The sequence below is a fragment of the Chiloscyllium punctatum genome, chromosome 31, assembly GCF_047496795.1.
Source record: "Chiloscyllium punctatum isolate Juve2018m chromosome 31, sChiPun1.3, whole genome shotgun sequence".
Classification (NCBI taxonomy): Eukaryota; Metazoa; Chordata; class Chondrichthyes; order Orectolobiformes; family Hemiscylliidae; genus Chiloscyllium; species Chiloscyllium punctatum.
Window position 1 is genome coordinate 77,428,972 of NC_092769.1, and position 16,173 is coordinate 77,445,144.

Consider the following 16,173-nt stretch of genomic DNA (forward strand, 5'->3'; position numbering starts at 1 on the left):
GTCCCTTCCCCTCTCTCCCTCCCTCACCCTCCTCTCTCTCTCACCCCCATGTCCCTCCCTCCCTCCCTCGCGCTCCCCTCTGCGTCCCTCCCTCATCCACTTCCCTTCTCTCCCTCCCTCACGCTCACCCTTTCCCTCACTCTCCCCGTGTCCCTCCGCCTCTCCCCTCGCCCACGTGTGCGCCCCCTGTCTGTGGAGGAGGAGCTGTGCCTGGACCAGTTCCGGATGGAAGGGCAGAGTGGCCTGGGAGAGGGGATTTAAAGGTGAACTCACACTTGTTGAGGCCATTCTGTAATCTCCGAGGGATGGTCATGTACGTCACGGTGAGCAGCAGCAGAGCAGGGTGGGGTGGGGACGTGTACAGTCACCGGAGAGAAACCTGTAAATACACACCACATCGTTCACACGTACCTCAGAGAGACACCTTCCAGATCCCCAGACCCCAGGGGAGGGGGAGGGGAGGGGAGGGAACCCCTGGGGAAAGGGGAGGGTGATTAGAGATGGGGGAGAAAAAGATCAGGCATTTAATCTCGTGTCAATTTACACTTACACAGCCCTGTCTGTGAGTCTAATGCTGTGTCAATTTACACACTCACACAGTCCTGAATCTAATCCTGTGTCAATTGACACACTCACACAGCCCTGAATCTAATCCTGTGTCAATTGACACACTCACACAGCCCTGTCTGAGTCTAATCCAGTGTTAATTTACACACTCTCACAGCCCTGTCTCAGTCTAATGCCGTGTCAATTTACACACTCACACAGCCCTGTCTGTCTAATCCTGTGTCAATGTACACACTCACACAGCCCTGTCTGAGACTAATCCAGTGTTAATTTACACACTCACACAGCCCTGTCTGAGAGTCTAATCCTGTCAATTTACACACTCTCACAGCCCTGTCTGTGAGTCTAATCCTTTGTCAATTTACACACTCACACAGCCCTGAGAGTCTAATCCTGTGTCAATTTACACACTCTCACAGCCGTCTGTGAGTCTAATCCTGTCAATTTACACACTCACAGCCCTGTCTGAGAGTCTAATCCCTTGTCAATTTACACACTCACACAGCCCTGTCTGTGAGTCTAATCCCTTGTCGATTTACACACTCACACAGCCATGTCTGTGAGTCTAATCCCTTGTCAATTTACACATGCACACAGCCCTGAGTCTAATCCTGTGTCAATTTACACACACAGCCCTGTCTCAGTCTAATCCCATGTCAAGTTACACACTCACACAGCCCTGTCTTTGACTCTAACCCCGTGTCAATTTACACACACACAGCCCTGTGAGTCTAATCCTGTGTCAACATACACACTCACACAGCCCTGTCTGAGTCTAATCCCGTGTCAATTTACACACTCTCACAGCCCTGTCTGAGTCTAATCCCGTGTCAATTTACACACTCTCACAGCCCTGTCTGAGTCTAATCCTGTGTTAATGTACACACTCACACATCCCCGAGTCTAATCCTGTGTTAATGTACACACTCACACAGCCCTGAGTCTAATCCTGTGTTAATGTACACACTCACACAGCCCTGAGTCTAATCCTGTCAATTTAAACACTCACACAGCCCTGTCTGTCTAATCCTGTGTCAATGTACACACTCACACAGCCCTGTCTGAGACTAATCCAGTGTTAATTTACACACTCACACAGCCCTGTCTGAGAGTCTAATCCTGTGTCAATTTACATACTCACACAGCTGTCTGAGAGTCTAATCCTGTCAATTTACACACTCACACAGCCCTGTCTGTCTAATCCTGTGTCAATGTACACACTCACACAGCCCTGTCTGAGACTAATCCAGTGTTAATTTACACACTCACACAGCCCTGTCTGAGAGTCTAATCCTGTGTCAATTTACATACTCACACAGCTGTCTGTGAGTCTAATCCTGTCAATTTACACACTCTCACAGCCCTGTCTGTGAGTCTAATCCCTTGTCAACTTACACACTCACACAGCCCTGAGAGTCTAATCCTGTGTCAATTTACACACTCACACAGCCGTCTGTGAGTCTAATCCTGTCAATTTACACACTCACACAGCCCTGTCTGTGAGTCTAAACCCTTGTCAATTTACACACTCACACAGCCCTGTCTGTGAGTCTAATCCCTTGTCAATTTACACACTCACACAGCCCTGTCAGTGTGTCTAATCCCTTGTCAATTTACACACTCACACAGCCCTGTCTGTGAGTCTAATCCCTTGTCAATTTACACATGCACACAGCCCTGAGTCTAATCCTGTGTCAATTTACACACACAGCCCTGTCTCAGTCTAATCCCATGTCAAGTTACACACTCACACAGCCCTGAGAGTCTAAACCCGTGTCAATTTACACACTCTCACAGACCTGTCTGAGTCTAATCCCGTGTCAATTTACACACTCTCACAGCCCTGTCTGAGTCTAATCCTGTGTTAATGTACACACTCACACATCCCCGAGTCTAATCCTGTGTTAATGTACACACTCACACAGCCCTGAGTCTAATCCTGTCAATTTAAACACTCACACAGCCCTGAGTCTAATCCTGTTAATGTACACACTCACACAGCCCTGAGTCTAATCCTGTGTCAATTTACACACTCACACAGCCCTGTCTGTCTAATCCTGTGTCAATGTACACACTCACACAGCCCTGTCTGAGACTAATCCAGTGTTAATTTACACACTCACACAGCCCTGTCTGAGAGTCTAATCCTGTGTCAATTTACATACTCACACAGCTGTCTGTGAGTCTAATCCTGTCAATTTACACACTCTCACAGCCCTGTCTGTGAGTCTAATCCCTTGTCAATTTACACACTCACACAGCCCTGAGAGTCTAATCCTGTGTCAATTTACACACTCACACAGCCGTCTGTGAGTCTAATCCTGTCAATTTACACACTCACACAGCCCTGTCAGTGTGTCTAATCCCTTGTCAATTTACACACTCACACAGCCCTGTCTGTGAGTCTAATCCCTTGTCAATTTACACATGCACACAGCCCTGAGTCTAATCCTGTGTCAATTTACACACACAGCCCTGTCTCAGTCTAATCCCATGTCAAGTTACACACTCACACAGCCCTGTCTTTGACTCTAACCCCGTGTCAATTTACACACTCACACAGCCCTGTGAGTCTAATCCTGTGTCAACATACACACTCACACAGCCCTGTCTGAGTCTAATCCCATGTCAATTTACACACTCTCACAGCCCTGTCTGAGTCTAATCCCGTGTCAATTTACACACTCTCACAGCCTTGTCTGAGTCTAATCCTGTGTTAATGTATACACTCACACAGCCCTGAGTCTAATCCTGTGTTAATGTACACACTCACACAGCCCTGAGTCTAATCCTGTGTTAATGTACACACTCACACAGCCCTGAGTCTAATCCTGTGTTAATGTACACACTCACACAGCCCTGAGTCTAATCCTGTGTTAATGTACACACTCACACAGCCCTGTCTGAGTCTAATCCTGTGTTAATGTACACACTCACACAGCCCTGTCTGAGTCTAATCCTGTGTTAATGTACACACTCACACAGCCCTGAGTCTAATCCTGTCAATTTAAACACTCACACAGCCCTGAGTCTAATCCTGTTAATGTACACACTCACACAGCCCTGAGTCTAATCCTGTGTCAATTTACACACTCACACAGCCCTGAATCTAATCCTGTGTTAATGTACACACTCATACAGCCCTGAGTCTAATCCTGTGTTAATGTACACACTCACACAGCCCTGAGTCTAATCCTGTCAATTTAAACACTCACACAGCCCTGAGTCTAATCCTGTTAATGTACACACTCACACAGCCCTGAGTCTAATCCTGTGTCAATTTACACACTCACACAGCCCTGAATCTAATCCTGTGTTAATGTACACACTCACACAGCCCTGAGTCTAATCCTGTGTTAATGTACACACTCACACAGCCCCGAGTCTAATCCTGTGTTAATGTACACACTCACACAGCCCCGAGTCTAATCCTGTTAATGTACACACTCACACAGCCCTGAGTCTAATCCTGTGTCAATTTACACACTCACACAGCCCTGAATCTAATCCTGTGTTAATGTACACACTCACACAGCCCTGAGTCTAATCCTGTGTTAATGTACACACTCACACAGCCCTGAGTCTAATCCTGTGTTAATGTACACACTCACACAGCCCTGAGTCTAATCCTGTGTTAATGTACACACTCACACAGCCCTGAGTCTAATTCTGTGTCAATTTACACACTCACACAGCCCTGAGTCTAATCCTGTGTTAATGTACACACTCACACAGCCCTGAGTCTAATCCTGTGTCAATTTACACACTCACACAGCCCTGAGTCTAATCCTGTGTTAATGTACAAACTCACACAGCCCCGAGTCTAATCCTGTGTTAATGTACACACTCACACAGCCCCGAGTCTAATCCTGTGTTAATGTACACACTCACACAGCCCTGAGTCTAATCCTGTGTCAATTTACACACACAGCCCTGTCTCAGTCTAATCCCATGTCAAGTTACACACTCACACAGCCCTGTCTTTGATCTAACCCCGTGTCAATTTACACACTCACACAGCCCTGAGAGTCTAATCCTGTGTCAATTTACACACTCACACAGCCCTGAGAGTCTAATCGTGTCAATTTACACACTCACACAGCCCTTTCTGAGAGTCAAATCTTGTGTCAATTTACACACTCACACAGCTCTTTCTGTGAGTCTAATCCTGTGTTAATGTACACACTCTCACAGCCCAGTCTGAGTCTAATCCCATGTCAACGTACACACTCACACAGCCCTGTCTGAGTCTAATCCCGTGTCAATTTACACACTCACACAGCCCTGAGTCTAATCCTGTGTTAATGTACACACTCACACAGCCCTGAGTCTAATCCTGTGTTAATGTACACACTCACACATCCCTGAGTCTAATCCTGTGTTAATGTACACACTCACACATCCCTGAGTCTAATCCTGTGTTAATGTACACACTCACACATCCCTGAGTCTAATCCTGTGTTAATGTACACACTCACACAGCCCTGAGTCTAATCCTGTGTTAATGTACAAACCCACACAGCCCTGTCTGTGAAGCACAGAGCTGAAGCTGTTGTTCTGAACGGGTCCGAAGAGAAGTTACTTCCTGTGTTCCTGCTGAGAGTCGAGTTTTCCTTGTCGTGTTACTGGATGGTCACCATCTGACACAAATCAGTTTCTCTCTCTCTCTCTCCCTCCTGCCCACCGGGAGAGAAAAGGGAACGGCTTTCCAAGTTTCCGAGACAGAGCCTGAAACTTTTAAACTTGTCGGGAGACCTGGATTGTTGTCCACAACAGCAAGGGCACCTTCACCCGTAACACCCCCCCCCCACCCGCCTCCCTCCACAGTCAGTCAGACAGCTGGGTGGTTGTGTCTCCAGGTGGGTGTGGAGGAGGGGGACAGGAGCTGAGGCTGGGGGTAAAGGCGTTAGCAGGGGGGTGTAAATAGTAGGGTCAGAGAGCGTTGCACTCACCTCAGGAGGGGTTGGGCTGCTGAAGGATGGGGGGACAACGGGATAATGTCCCTCAGTCGGACCGAGTGTGACAGCTGCTCAGAGTGGGAGTCTCGACAAACCTTTCGAAATTCCACAATGACTCAACAGTGAAAGTGAAAGGTCTTTGACAGCCAGTGAAACCATGGTGTGTGCGTCTCACTCACACTCCTCACCTCCCCGCCCCACCCCCCCCCACCCCATCCCCCACCAGCCTGGTCGGGCACAAGCGAAGCTGTTCCGAGGCACTGACTGTGTTGGCACGTGGGGTTATTTCTGAATAACTTTATCTGACAGTCAGTGAGCTCACCGACTGGTCTGGGCTAGTTGCTAAGGAAACCTTTATCACACTCAGAATCAACTCTGTTAACCCCTTCCCTCCCAGCCTCACTCGGACTGACCCCAGTACAGCCACAGACCTACGACAGGACGATTAATCACGCCAATCAATCCCTGGGCACTGACCCTCCGACAGTGCCCACTCCCCCAGCACTGACCCTCCGACAGTGCCCGCTCCCTCAGCACTGACCCTCCGACAGTGCCCGCTCCCTCAGCACTGACCCTCCGACAGTGCCCGCTCCCTCAGCACTGACCGTCCGACAGTGCCCGCTCCCTCAGCACTGACCCTCCGACAGTACCCGCTCCCTCAGCACTGACCCTCCCACAGTGCCCGCTCCCTCAGCACTGACCCTCCCACAGTGCCCGCTCCCTCAGCACTGACCCTCCCACAGTGCCCGCTCCCTCAGCACTGACCCTCCCACAGTGCCCGCTCCCTCAGCACTGACCCTCCAACAGTGCCCGCTCCCTCAGCACTGACCCTCCGACAGTGCTCACTCCCTCAGCGCTGACCCTCCGACAGGGCCCACTCCCTCAGCACTGACCCTCCGACAGTGCCCACTGCCTCAGCACTGACCCTCCGACAGTGCCCGCTCCCTCAGCACTGACCCTCCGACAGTGCTCACTCCCTCAGCGCTGACCCTCCGACAGTGCCCACTCCCTCAGCACTGACCCTCCGACAGTGCCCACTGCCTCAGCACTGACCCTCCGACAGTGCCCCCTCCCTCAGCACTGACCCTCCGACAGTGCCCACTCCCTCAGCACTGACCCTCTGACAGTGCCCACTCCCTCAGCACTGACCCTCCGACAGTGCCCGCTCCCTCAGCACTGACCCTCCGACAGTGCCCGCTCCCTCAGCACTGACCCTCTAACAGTGCCCACTCCCTCAGCACTGACCCTCCGACAGTGCCCGCTCCCTCAGCACTGACCCTCCGACAGTGCCCACTCCCCCAGCACTGACCCTCCGACAGTGCCCGCTCCCTCAGCACTGACCCTCCGACAGTGCCCGCTCCCTCAGCACTGACGCTCCGACAGTGCCCGCTCCCTCAGCACTGACCCTCCGACAGTGCCCCGCTCCCTCAGCACTGACCCTCCGACAGTGCTCACTCCCCCAGCACTGACCCTCCGACGTGCCCGCTCCCTCAGCACTGACCCTCTGACAGTGCCCGCTCCCTCAGCACTGACCCTCCGACAGTGCCCACTGCCTCAGCACTGACCCTCCGACAGTGCCCACTCCCTCAACACCAGGATATTGGATCCAGGCACTGTGGGGAGTCTGGGATTGACTGGGGACGAGTGCAGACCCCGAGATGTACAACGCGAGGAGTATATCGGCTCCTTTGTGGGGCTGTCTAATTGAGGGTGTTAACCGTGAAGGAAGGATTCGATGGGATTGACAGGGAGTAAACCCTGGTAGGGGAGGGGATGTGGAACATTCGGATTGAGGGTGGGCGAAGGTGGTTGCGTGAAAGCCCTGTTCCTCCCACCAAGTGGGACAATAGGATGTGGGACATACCCTCCCACAGGCCAGGCTGTGGGGGGGGGGGGGGGGGGGGGGGGGGGGTGGTGACTTCTCAACACTGGGACTGACTGTGTTTGATTGGATGGTTTGGGGTGGAGGGGTTGGGTTAAAGGTGAGGGGACACATTAGGTGCTAACACAGGTCAGCTGGGATGGGAACTGAATAGTGGGACAGGCTGGAGGAGGATGGAGGCTGAACGGCCTCCTCCTATTCACCGCGTTGAAAACCGAAGGAGAGCCAGTGTTTTGGTCGCTGGGTGGTGAGACTGGTCACAGGAAGGGGGTGTCTCTGGCTAAGCCCCATCCCGAATTACCCAGAGGGTAGTTCAGAGTCAACCCCATCGCTGTGGGTCTGGAGTCACGTGTAGACCCAGACCGGGTAAGGATGGTAGTGTCCATCCCTGAAGTGACAGAAGGTTTTTCCAACAATTATCAGTGGACTCCTGGTCACCATCAGACTCTCAAACAGAGTTTTTTCATTTTTTAAACTAAATTGAAATTCCACGCTGTGCTGGGACTCCAAGGCAGCTCCCCGGCTGGGTCTCTGTATTAACTGTCCAGTGATAACACCATCTTCTCCCACTGTGTGTGTGTTTGAGATTCAATGGGCACTGAATACAGGAGCTGCCAGGGAGGAGGCTGGAGGGTGTGACAGGACAAAGCAGGAGCTGGCACACATTCACTCCATCCATCAGGTTTATTCCCGATTCCAGTACATTCCGTAAACAAGCACTGCGTTCTCTATGTTACAGATGTGAACATGACACTGAGCTGAGGGAGGGACCACACAGTCAGGAGGGTGAAGGGAGTCAGTCTCACAGTGAGCTCTCACTCCAGCAGCTGACACACACAGATACATACACACATACCCACACCCACACAGATACACACACTCACACACACACACACACACACAGACACAGACACACCACACACACACACAGACACACATACCCATACACACACATAGACACACAGACATATATACACAGACACACATATACACAGACACACATATACACAGACACACATATACACAGACACACATATACACACAGACACACATATACACACAGACACACATATACACACAGACACACCCCCAGCACCGTTCACCATCTCCAACTGTCACAGCCAATAAACAACTTCTTCATCAAAGTCTGCTCCGTGTTCGAACAGGGGAAATGAGCACTTGATTTACACAGAGCAAGACCCCACACATCCTCCCGGTCAGCGCTGACCCTCAGACAGTGCCCCCTCCCTCAGCACTGACCCTCCGACAGTGCCCCCTCCCTCAGCGGTGACCCTCGGACAGTGCCCGCTCCCTCAGCGCTGACCCTCCGACAGTGTCCGCTCCCTCAGCGCTGACCCTCCGACAGTGCCCGCTCCCTCAGCACTGACCCTCCGACAGTGTCCGCTCCCTCAGCACTGACCCTCCGACAGTGCCCACTCCCTCAGCACTGACCCTCCGACAGTGCCCACTCCCTCAGCACTGACCCTTCAACAGTGCCCACTCCTTCAGCACTGACCCTCCGTCAGTGCCCACTCCCTCAGCACTGACTCTCGGACAGTGCCCGCTCCCTCAGCGCTGACCCTCTGACAGTGCCCGCTCCCTCAACACTGACTCTCGGACAGTGCCCGCTCCCTCAGCGCTGACCCTCGGACAGTGCCCGCTCCCGCAGTGCTGACCCTCCGACAGTGTCCACTCCCTCAGCGCTGACCCTTCAACAGTGCCCACTACCTCAGCACTGACCCTTCAACAGTGCCCACTCCCTCAGCACTGACCCTCGGACAGTGTCCGCGCCCTCAGCGTGACCCTCGGACAGTGCCCACACCCTCAGCGCTGACCCTCGGACAGTGCCCACTCCGTCAGTGCTGACCCTCTGACATTGGCTCCTCCCTTAGTAGTGACCCTTGGACAGTGCCCCCTCCCTCAGTGCTGACCCTCGGACAGTGCCCCCTCCCTCAGTGCTGACCCTCGGACAGTGCCCACACCCTCAGCGCTGACCCTCGGACAGTGCCCACTCCGTCAGTGCTGACCCTCTGACAGTGCCCCCTCCCTCAGCGGTGACCCTTGGACGGTGCCCCCTCCCTCAGTGCTGACCCTCGGACAGTGCCCCCTCCCTCAGCGGTGACCCTCGGACAGTGCCCCCTCCCTCAGCGGTGACCCTCGGACAGTGGTTCTGAATAAGGGTTGTGTGATCTTCCTTCCATCCTGTGACTGATGATGATGAAGGCGGATGAAATCTCCGGCCGGTGGAATGTGGGATCGCTTCCGTCGGGAGCAATGGGTGAGAGTACGGGGGTACGAGAGCTACTCCTATCAGGCCAGGCGTGGTCTACCCCCTGGGGTCAAGGGTTGGAGCCTCATGCCAGGACCGGGCCCTCACTGACTGGCATGTGGATGTGGGCAGTCAGGATGGGAGCAGACTGACCCATGGCCAGAACAAACACCTATAATGGAGAGATAACACTGACAGGTATCAGCTGCTACAGGTCCCTGCACCCCCCCCCAACATAACCCCACAAACATCGCCCAAAACCACAACCCCACAGGGAAAAGCCCCTACACCCCCTCCCTATCTCTGTCACCCCCTCCAGCCCCTACACCCCCTCCCTATCTCTGTCACCCCCCTACACCCCCTCCCTATCTCTGTAACCCCCGTCCAGCCCCTACACCCCCTCCCTATCTCTGTAACCCCGTCCAGCCCCTACACCCGCTCCCTATCTCTGTAACCCCGTCCAGCCCCTACACCCCCTCCCTATCTCTGTAACCCCCTCCAGCCCCTACACCCCCTTCCTATCTCTGTAACCCCCCTCCAGTCCCTACACCCCCGTCCCTATCTCTGTAACCCCCTCTGGCCCCTACACCCCCTCCCTATCTCTGTAACCCCCTCCAGCCCCTACACCCCCTCCCTATCTCTGTAACCCCCTCCAGCCCCTACACCCCCTTCCTATCTCTGTAACCCCCCTCCAGTCCCTACACCCCCGTCCCTATCTCTGTCACCCCCTCCAGCCCCATCACCCCCTCCCTATCTCTGTCACCCCCTCCAGCCCCTACACCCCCTCCCTATCTCTGTCACCCCCTTCCTATCTCTGTAACCCCCCTCCAGTCCCTACACCCCCGTCCCTATCTCTGTAACCCCCTCCAGCCCCTACGCCCCTCCCTATCTCTGTCACTCCCTCCAGCCCCTACACCCCCTCCCTATCTCTGTAACCCCCTCCAGCCCCTATATCCCCTCCCTATCTCTGTAACCCCCTCCAGCCCCTACGCCCCTCCCTATCTCTGTCACCCCCTCCCTTTCTCTGTCACCCCCTCCGGCCCCTATGCCCCCTCCCTATCTCTGTAACCCCCCTCCAGCCCCTACACCCCCTCCCTATCTCTGTAACCCCCTCCAGCCCCTACACCCCCTCCCTATCTCTGTCACTCCCTTCAGCCCCTACACCCCCTCCCTATCTCTGTAACCCCCTCCAGCCCCTACACCCCCTCCCTATCTCTGTCACTCCCTCCAGCCCCTACACCCCCTCCCTATGTCTGTAACCCCCTCCGGCCCCTACGCCCCCTCCCTATCTCTGTCACTACCTCCAGCCCCTACGCCCCCTCCCTATCTCTGTAACCCCCTCCAGCCCCTACACCCCCTCCCTATCTCTGTAACCCCCTCTGGCCCCTACGCCCCCTCCCTATCTCTGTCACTCCCTCCAGCCCCTACACCCCCTCCCTATCTCTGTAACCCCCTCCGGCCCCTACGACCCCTCCCTATCTCTGTCACTCCCTCCAGCCCCTACGCCCCCTCCCTATCTCTGTAACCCCCTCCGGCCCCGACACCCCCTCCCTATCTCTGTAACCCCCTCCGGCCCCTACGCCCCCTCACTATCTCTGTCACCCCCTCCAGCCCCTACACCCCCTCCCTTCCTCTGTAACACCCTCCAGCCCCTACACCCCCTCCCTATCTCTGTCACCCCCTCCAGCCCCTACGCCCCCTCCCTATCTCTGTCACCCCCTCCAGCCCCTACACCCCCTCCCTATCTCTGTAACCCCCTCCGGCCCGTACACCCCCTCCCTATCTCTGTAACCCCTCCAGCCCCTACGCCCCCTCCCTATCTCTGTCACCCCCTCCGGCCCCTACACCCCCTCCCTATCTCTGTCACCCCCTCCAGCCCCTACCCCCCTCCCTATCTCTGTTACCCCCTCCAGCCCCTACACCCCCTCCCTATCTCTGTAACCCCCTCCAGCCCCTACGCCCCCTCCCTATCTCTGTAACCCCCCTCCAGCCCCTACCCCCCTCCCTATCTCTGTAACCCCCTCCGGCCCCTACACCCCCTCCCTATCTCTGTCACCCCCTCCGGCCCCTACACCCCCTCCCTATCTCTGTCACCCCCTCCAGCCCCTACCCCCCTCCCTATCTCTGTAACCCCCTCCAGCCCCTACGCCCCCTCCCTATCTCTGTCACCCCCTCCAGCCCCTACCCCCCTCCCTATCTCTGTAACCCCCTCCAGCCCCTACGCCCCCTCCCTATCTCTGTCACCCCCTCCAGCCCCTACCCCCCCTCCCTATCTCTGTAACCCCCTCCAGCCCCTACGCCCCCTCCCTATCTCTGTCACCCCCTCCAGCCCCTACCCCCCTCCCTATCTCTGTCACTCCCTCCAGCCCCTCACTATCTCGGTGATCCAGGTGACCTTACCTTGATGGTGTCAGAGGCTCCCCTGTCACTCAGACTCTGCACGAAGGTGACAATGGGATATGTCAGCCCGGGTAGCAGCATTGGCACCTACAACATTACACACACAGACAGACAGGAGCCGGTCAGTTTGATCAGATGATCACCGTCTCCCAGAGTGTCCACTCCTTCCCTCTACAGCGACCCCCACACAGCTGCTTATCCCAGCACAGTATCATCCAACACAGCTCACAGCAATGGGCAATACTGAGGGACAGGGCACTGTCGGAAGGTCAGCGCTGAGGGAGAGGGCATTGTCAGAGGGTCAGTGCTGAGGGTGTGCCACACTGTCGGAGGGTCAGTGCTGAGGGTGTGCCACACTGTCGGAGGTTCAGTGCTGAGGGTGTGCCGCACTGTCGGAGGTTCAGTGCTGAGGGTGTGCCGCACTGTGGGAGGGTCAGGGCTGAGGGTGTGCCGCACTGTCGGAGGGTCAGGGCTGAGGGTGTGCCGCACTGTCGGAGGGTCAGGGCTGAGGGAGTGCCGCACTGTCGGAGGGTCAGCACTGAGGGAGTGGGTACTGTCGGAGGGTCAGTGCTGAGGGAGTGTCACACAGTTGGAGGGTCAGTGCTGAGGGAGTGTCACACAGTTGGAGGGTCAGTGCTGAGGGAGTGCTGCACTGTCGGAGGGTCAGGGCTGAGGGAGTGCCGCACTGTCGGAGGGTCAGCACTGAGGGAGTGGGTACTGTCGGAGGGTCAGTGCTGAGGGAGTGTCACACAGTTGGAGGGTCAGTGCTGAGGGAGTGCTGCACTGTCGGAGGGTCAGTGCTTAGGGAGTGTCACACAGTTGGAGGGTCAGTGCTGAGGGAGTGCTGCACTGTGGGAGGGTCAGTGCTGAGGGAGTGCTGCACTGTGGGAGGGTCAGTGCTGAGGGAGTGCTGCACTGTGGGAGGGTCAGTGCTGAGAGAGTGCCGCACTGTTGGAGGGTCAGTGCTGAGGTAGTGCCGCACTGTCAGAGGGTCAGCGCTGAGGGAGTGGGCACTGTCGGAGGGTCAGTGCTGAGGGAGTGCCACACTGTCAGAGGGTCAGCACTGAGGGAGTGGGCACTGTCGGAGGGTCAGTGCTGAGGGAGTGTCACACAGTTGGAGGGTCAGTGCTGAGGGAGTGTCACACAGTTGGAGGGTCAGTGCTGAGGGAACACTGCACTGTGGGAGGGTCAGTGCTGAGGGAGTGCTGCACTGTGGGAGGGTCAGTGCTGAGGGAGTGCCGCACTGTCGGAGGGTCAGTGCTGAGGGAGTGCTGCACTGTGGGAGGGTCAGTGCTGAGGGAGTGCTGCACTGTGGGAGGGTCAGTGCTGAGGGAGTGCTGCACTGTGGGAGGGTCTGGGCTGAGGGAGTGTCACACAGTTGGAGGGTCAGTGCTGAGGGAGTGCTGCACTATCGGAGGGTCAGTGCTGAGAGAGTGTCACACAGTTGGAGGGTCAGTGCTGAGGGAGTGCTGCACTGTGGGAGGGTCAGTGCTGAGGGAGTGCTGCACTGTGGGAGGGTCAGTGCTGAGGGAGTGCCACACTGTCGGAGGATCAGTGCTTGAGGGAGTGCCGCATTGTTGGAGGGTCAGTGCTGAGAGAGCGGGCACTGTCAGAGGGTCACTGCTGAGGGAGTGCCGCATTGTCGGAGGGTCAGTGCTGAGGGAGTGGGCACTGTCAGAGGGTCAGTGCTGAGGGAGTGCCGCACTGTCAGAGGGTCAGTGCTGAGGGAGTGCCGCACTGTCAGAGGGTCAGTGCTGAGGGAGTGGGCACTGTCGGAGTGTCAGTGCTGAGGGAGTGCCGCACTGTCAGAGGGTCAGTGCTGAGGGAGTGCCGCACTGTCGGAGGGTCAGTGCTGAGGGAGTGGGCACTGTCGGAGGGTCAGTGCTGAGGGAGTGCCGCACTGTCGGAGGGTCAGTGCTGAGGGAGTGGGCACTGTCGGAGTGTCAGTGCTGAGGGAGTGCCGCACTGTCAGAGGGTCAGTGCTGAGGGAGTGCCGCACTGTCAGAGGGTCAGTGCTGAGGGAGTGCCGCACTGTCGGAGGGTCAGTGCTGAGGGAGTGGGCACTGTCGGAGGGTCAGTGCTGAGGGAGTGCCGCACTGTCGGAGGGTCAGTGCTGAGGGAGTGCCGCACTGTCGGAGGGTCAGTGCTGAGGGAGTGCCGCACTGTCGGAGGGTCAGTGCTGAGGGAGTGGGCACTGTCGGAGGGTCAGTGCTGAGGGAGTGCCGCACTGTCGGAGGGTCAGTGCTGAGGGAGTGCCGCACTGTCGGAGGGTCAGTGCTGAGGGAGTGGGCACTGTCGGAGGGTCAGTGCTGAGGGAGTGCCGCACTGTCGGGGGTGGGGGGGGAGGAGGAGGAGTGGAGGGGCGTGTGCCAAACCTCCTGCCTGTGTGCAACCCAGCTGAGCGGTGAGGTCAGTTGCTGCAGTGTGTGGTCTGCTGCTGATGCTCTTGTGACCCGGCCTGTGGCTCCCCACTTCCCAGTTGTCTGGAGACGGTATTCCTGGAAAGATCACGCACTTGCAGCCCGTCACAGGTGGTCGGGGCAGGGGGAGGGGAGCGGTGCGGTCACCCACATTCGGAAGTGAAAGTTGAACAGCGTGTGACCAAGGTCAGCTCCCTCTCTCACACAGAATGACAAGTGTCAGCAGGGACTGTTACTCATGACCTGGGCCTGCTTCCAGCCCACACCCAACTCCCAACACTGTCCGCCCTCTTCCCCCTTCTGCACTTGGGCAGTATCGAGTCAATGAAAGGCCGGCAATTCGCTGGCTTTCAGGCAAAGTTGTCGCTCTCTGACAGACCGATCGGCCACACCGGTGACAGCAGGGTGATCAGAACGCACACGCTGCACAACCAGCAGGAGACAGGAGGGCCGTGGTGGGGACGTGGAAGCAGGGAGACATTTCACTCAGGCCTTGACACTGTAGCTCACCGGGGACCCAGGTTCAACACCACCTTCAGGGGACTGTCTGTGTGGGGTTGGCACATTCTCCACACCCTCCCCCGGGTCAGTGTGGGTTTACTCTGGGTGCTCCAGTTTCCTTCCACAGTCAAAAGATGTGCAGGTTAGGGTGGATTGGCCGTGGGAAATTGTCCCACAGTGCCCAGGGATGTGCAGATTAGGGTGGATTGGCCGTGGGAAATTGTCCCATAGTGTCCAGGGATGTGCAGGTTAGGGTGGATTGGCCGTGGGAAATTATCCCATAGTGCCCAGGGATGTGCAGGTTAGGGTGGATTGGCCGTGGGAAATTGTCCCACAGTGCCCAGGGATGTGCAGATTAGGGTGGATTGGCCGTGGGAAATTGTCCCATAGTGTCCAGGGATGTGCAGGTTAGGGTGGATTGGCCGTGGGAAATTATCCCATAGTGCCCAGGGATGTGCAGGTTAGGGTGGATTGGCCGTGGGGAATTGTCCCATAGTGTCCAGGGATGTGCAGGTTAGGGTGGATTGACCATGGGAAATTGTCTCATAGTGCCCAGGGATGTACAGGTTAGGGTGGATTGGCCGTGGGGAATTGTCCCATAGTGTCCAGGGATGTGCAGGTTAGGGTGGGTTGGCCATGGGAAATTGTCCCATAGTGCCCAGGGATGTGCAGGTTAGGGTGGGTTGGCCTTGCTAACTTGCCCCATAGTGCCCAGGGATGAACAGGTTTGGGGGTGTTGGACTCGATGGACCGAATGGCCTGCCTCCATGCCGCAGAGATCCTATGATTGATCAAACCAGACCAGTTTGCAGCCTCCAGCCCCACCCAGCCTGGGACCCTGCCGTGCGAGCGGTTTCTCAGTACCTTAAAGAACGCTCTCTTGATGGAGTAGAGGTTCTCATCGAACAGGAAGCTGATGTGCAGGTTGATCACTGGTCTGGTGGCCGACGTGTTCTGTACGTTCAGGGTCAGCTTAAACACCGGTCCGATCCCCTGGACCTGTGGCAGGGACAGGGCCACTCAGGAGTCTGTTTGCAGATACCCTTCACCACACAACCCCCCAACCCCGACCACCGCTTGGGGATGTGTGCCGATGTGGTGCATCCTCTGTGCCAAGGTCACCGGACCTGGAGAATCCGGTCACTGACGTGACCCAGATCAAATGTTTCGCCAATA

At 56.2% G+C, this 16,173-nt stretch overlaps 1 protein-coding gene and 1 long non-coding RNA gene across 3 annotated transcripts in view; both read right to left on the reverse strand.

Annotated features, from left to right (window-relative positions):
- LOC140457137 (phospholipase A and acyltransferase 3-like) overlaps nt 1-5,726 on the reverse strand; it is a 50,491-nt gene extending 44,765 nt beyond the window's left edge. Inside the window, exons 1-2 of one of the 2 annotated variants that reach the window (XM_072551173.1) lie at nt 5,520-5,726; nt 274-379 (exon numbers count right to left, since the gene is read on the reverse strand). In XM_072551173.1, coding sequence (XP_072407274.1) covers nt 274-288 — 15 coding nt within the window. In that variant the 5' untranslated portion in view covers nt 289-379; nt 5,520-5,726. Of the gene's footprint in view, nt 1-273; nt 380-5,081; nt 5,357-5,519 lie in introns of those variants that run through there. The other variant, XM_072551174.1, reaches the window with a different exon arrangement.
- Nucleotides 5,727-8,072: 2,346 nt separating this feature from the next.
- On the reverse strand, nt 8,073-16,032 carry LOC140457138 (uncharacterized). Its single transcript, XR_011953323.1, has 3 exons — nt 15,862-16,032; nt 12,077-12,163; nt 8,073-9,848 (listed from the first exon to the last, which is right to left on the reverse strand). It is a non-coding gene; the product is annotated as an uncharacterized lncRNA (long non-coding RNA).
- Nucleotides 16,033-16,173: the final 141 nt, after the last annotated feature.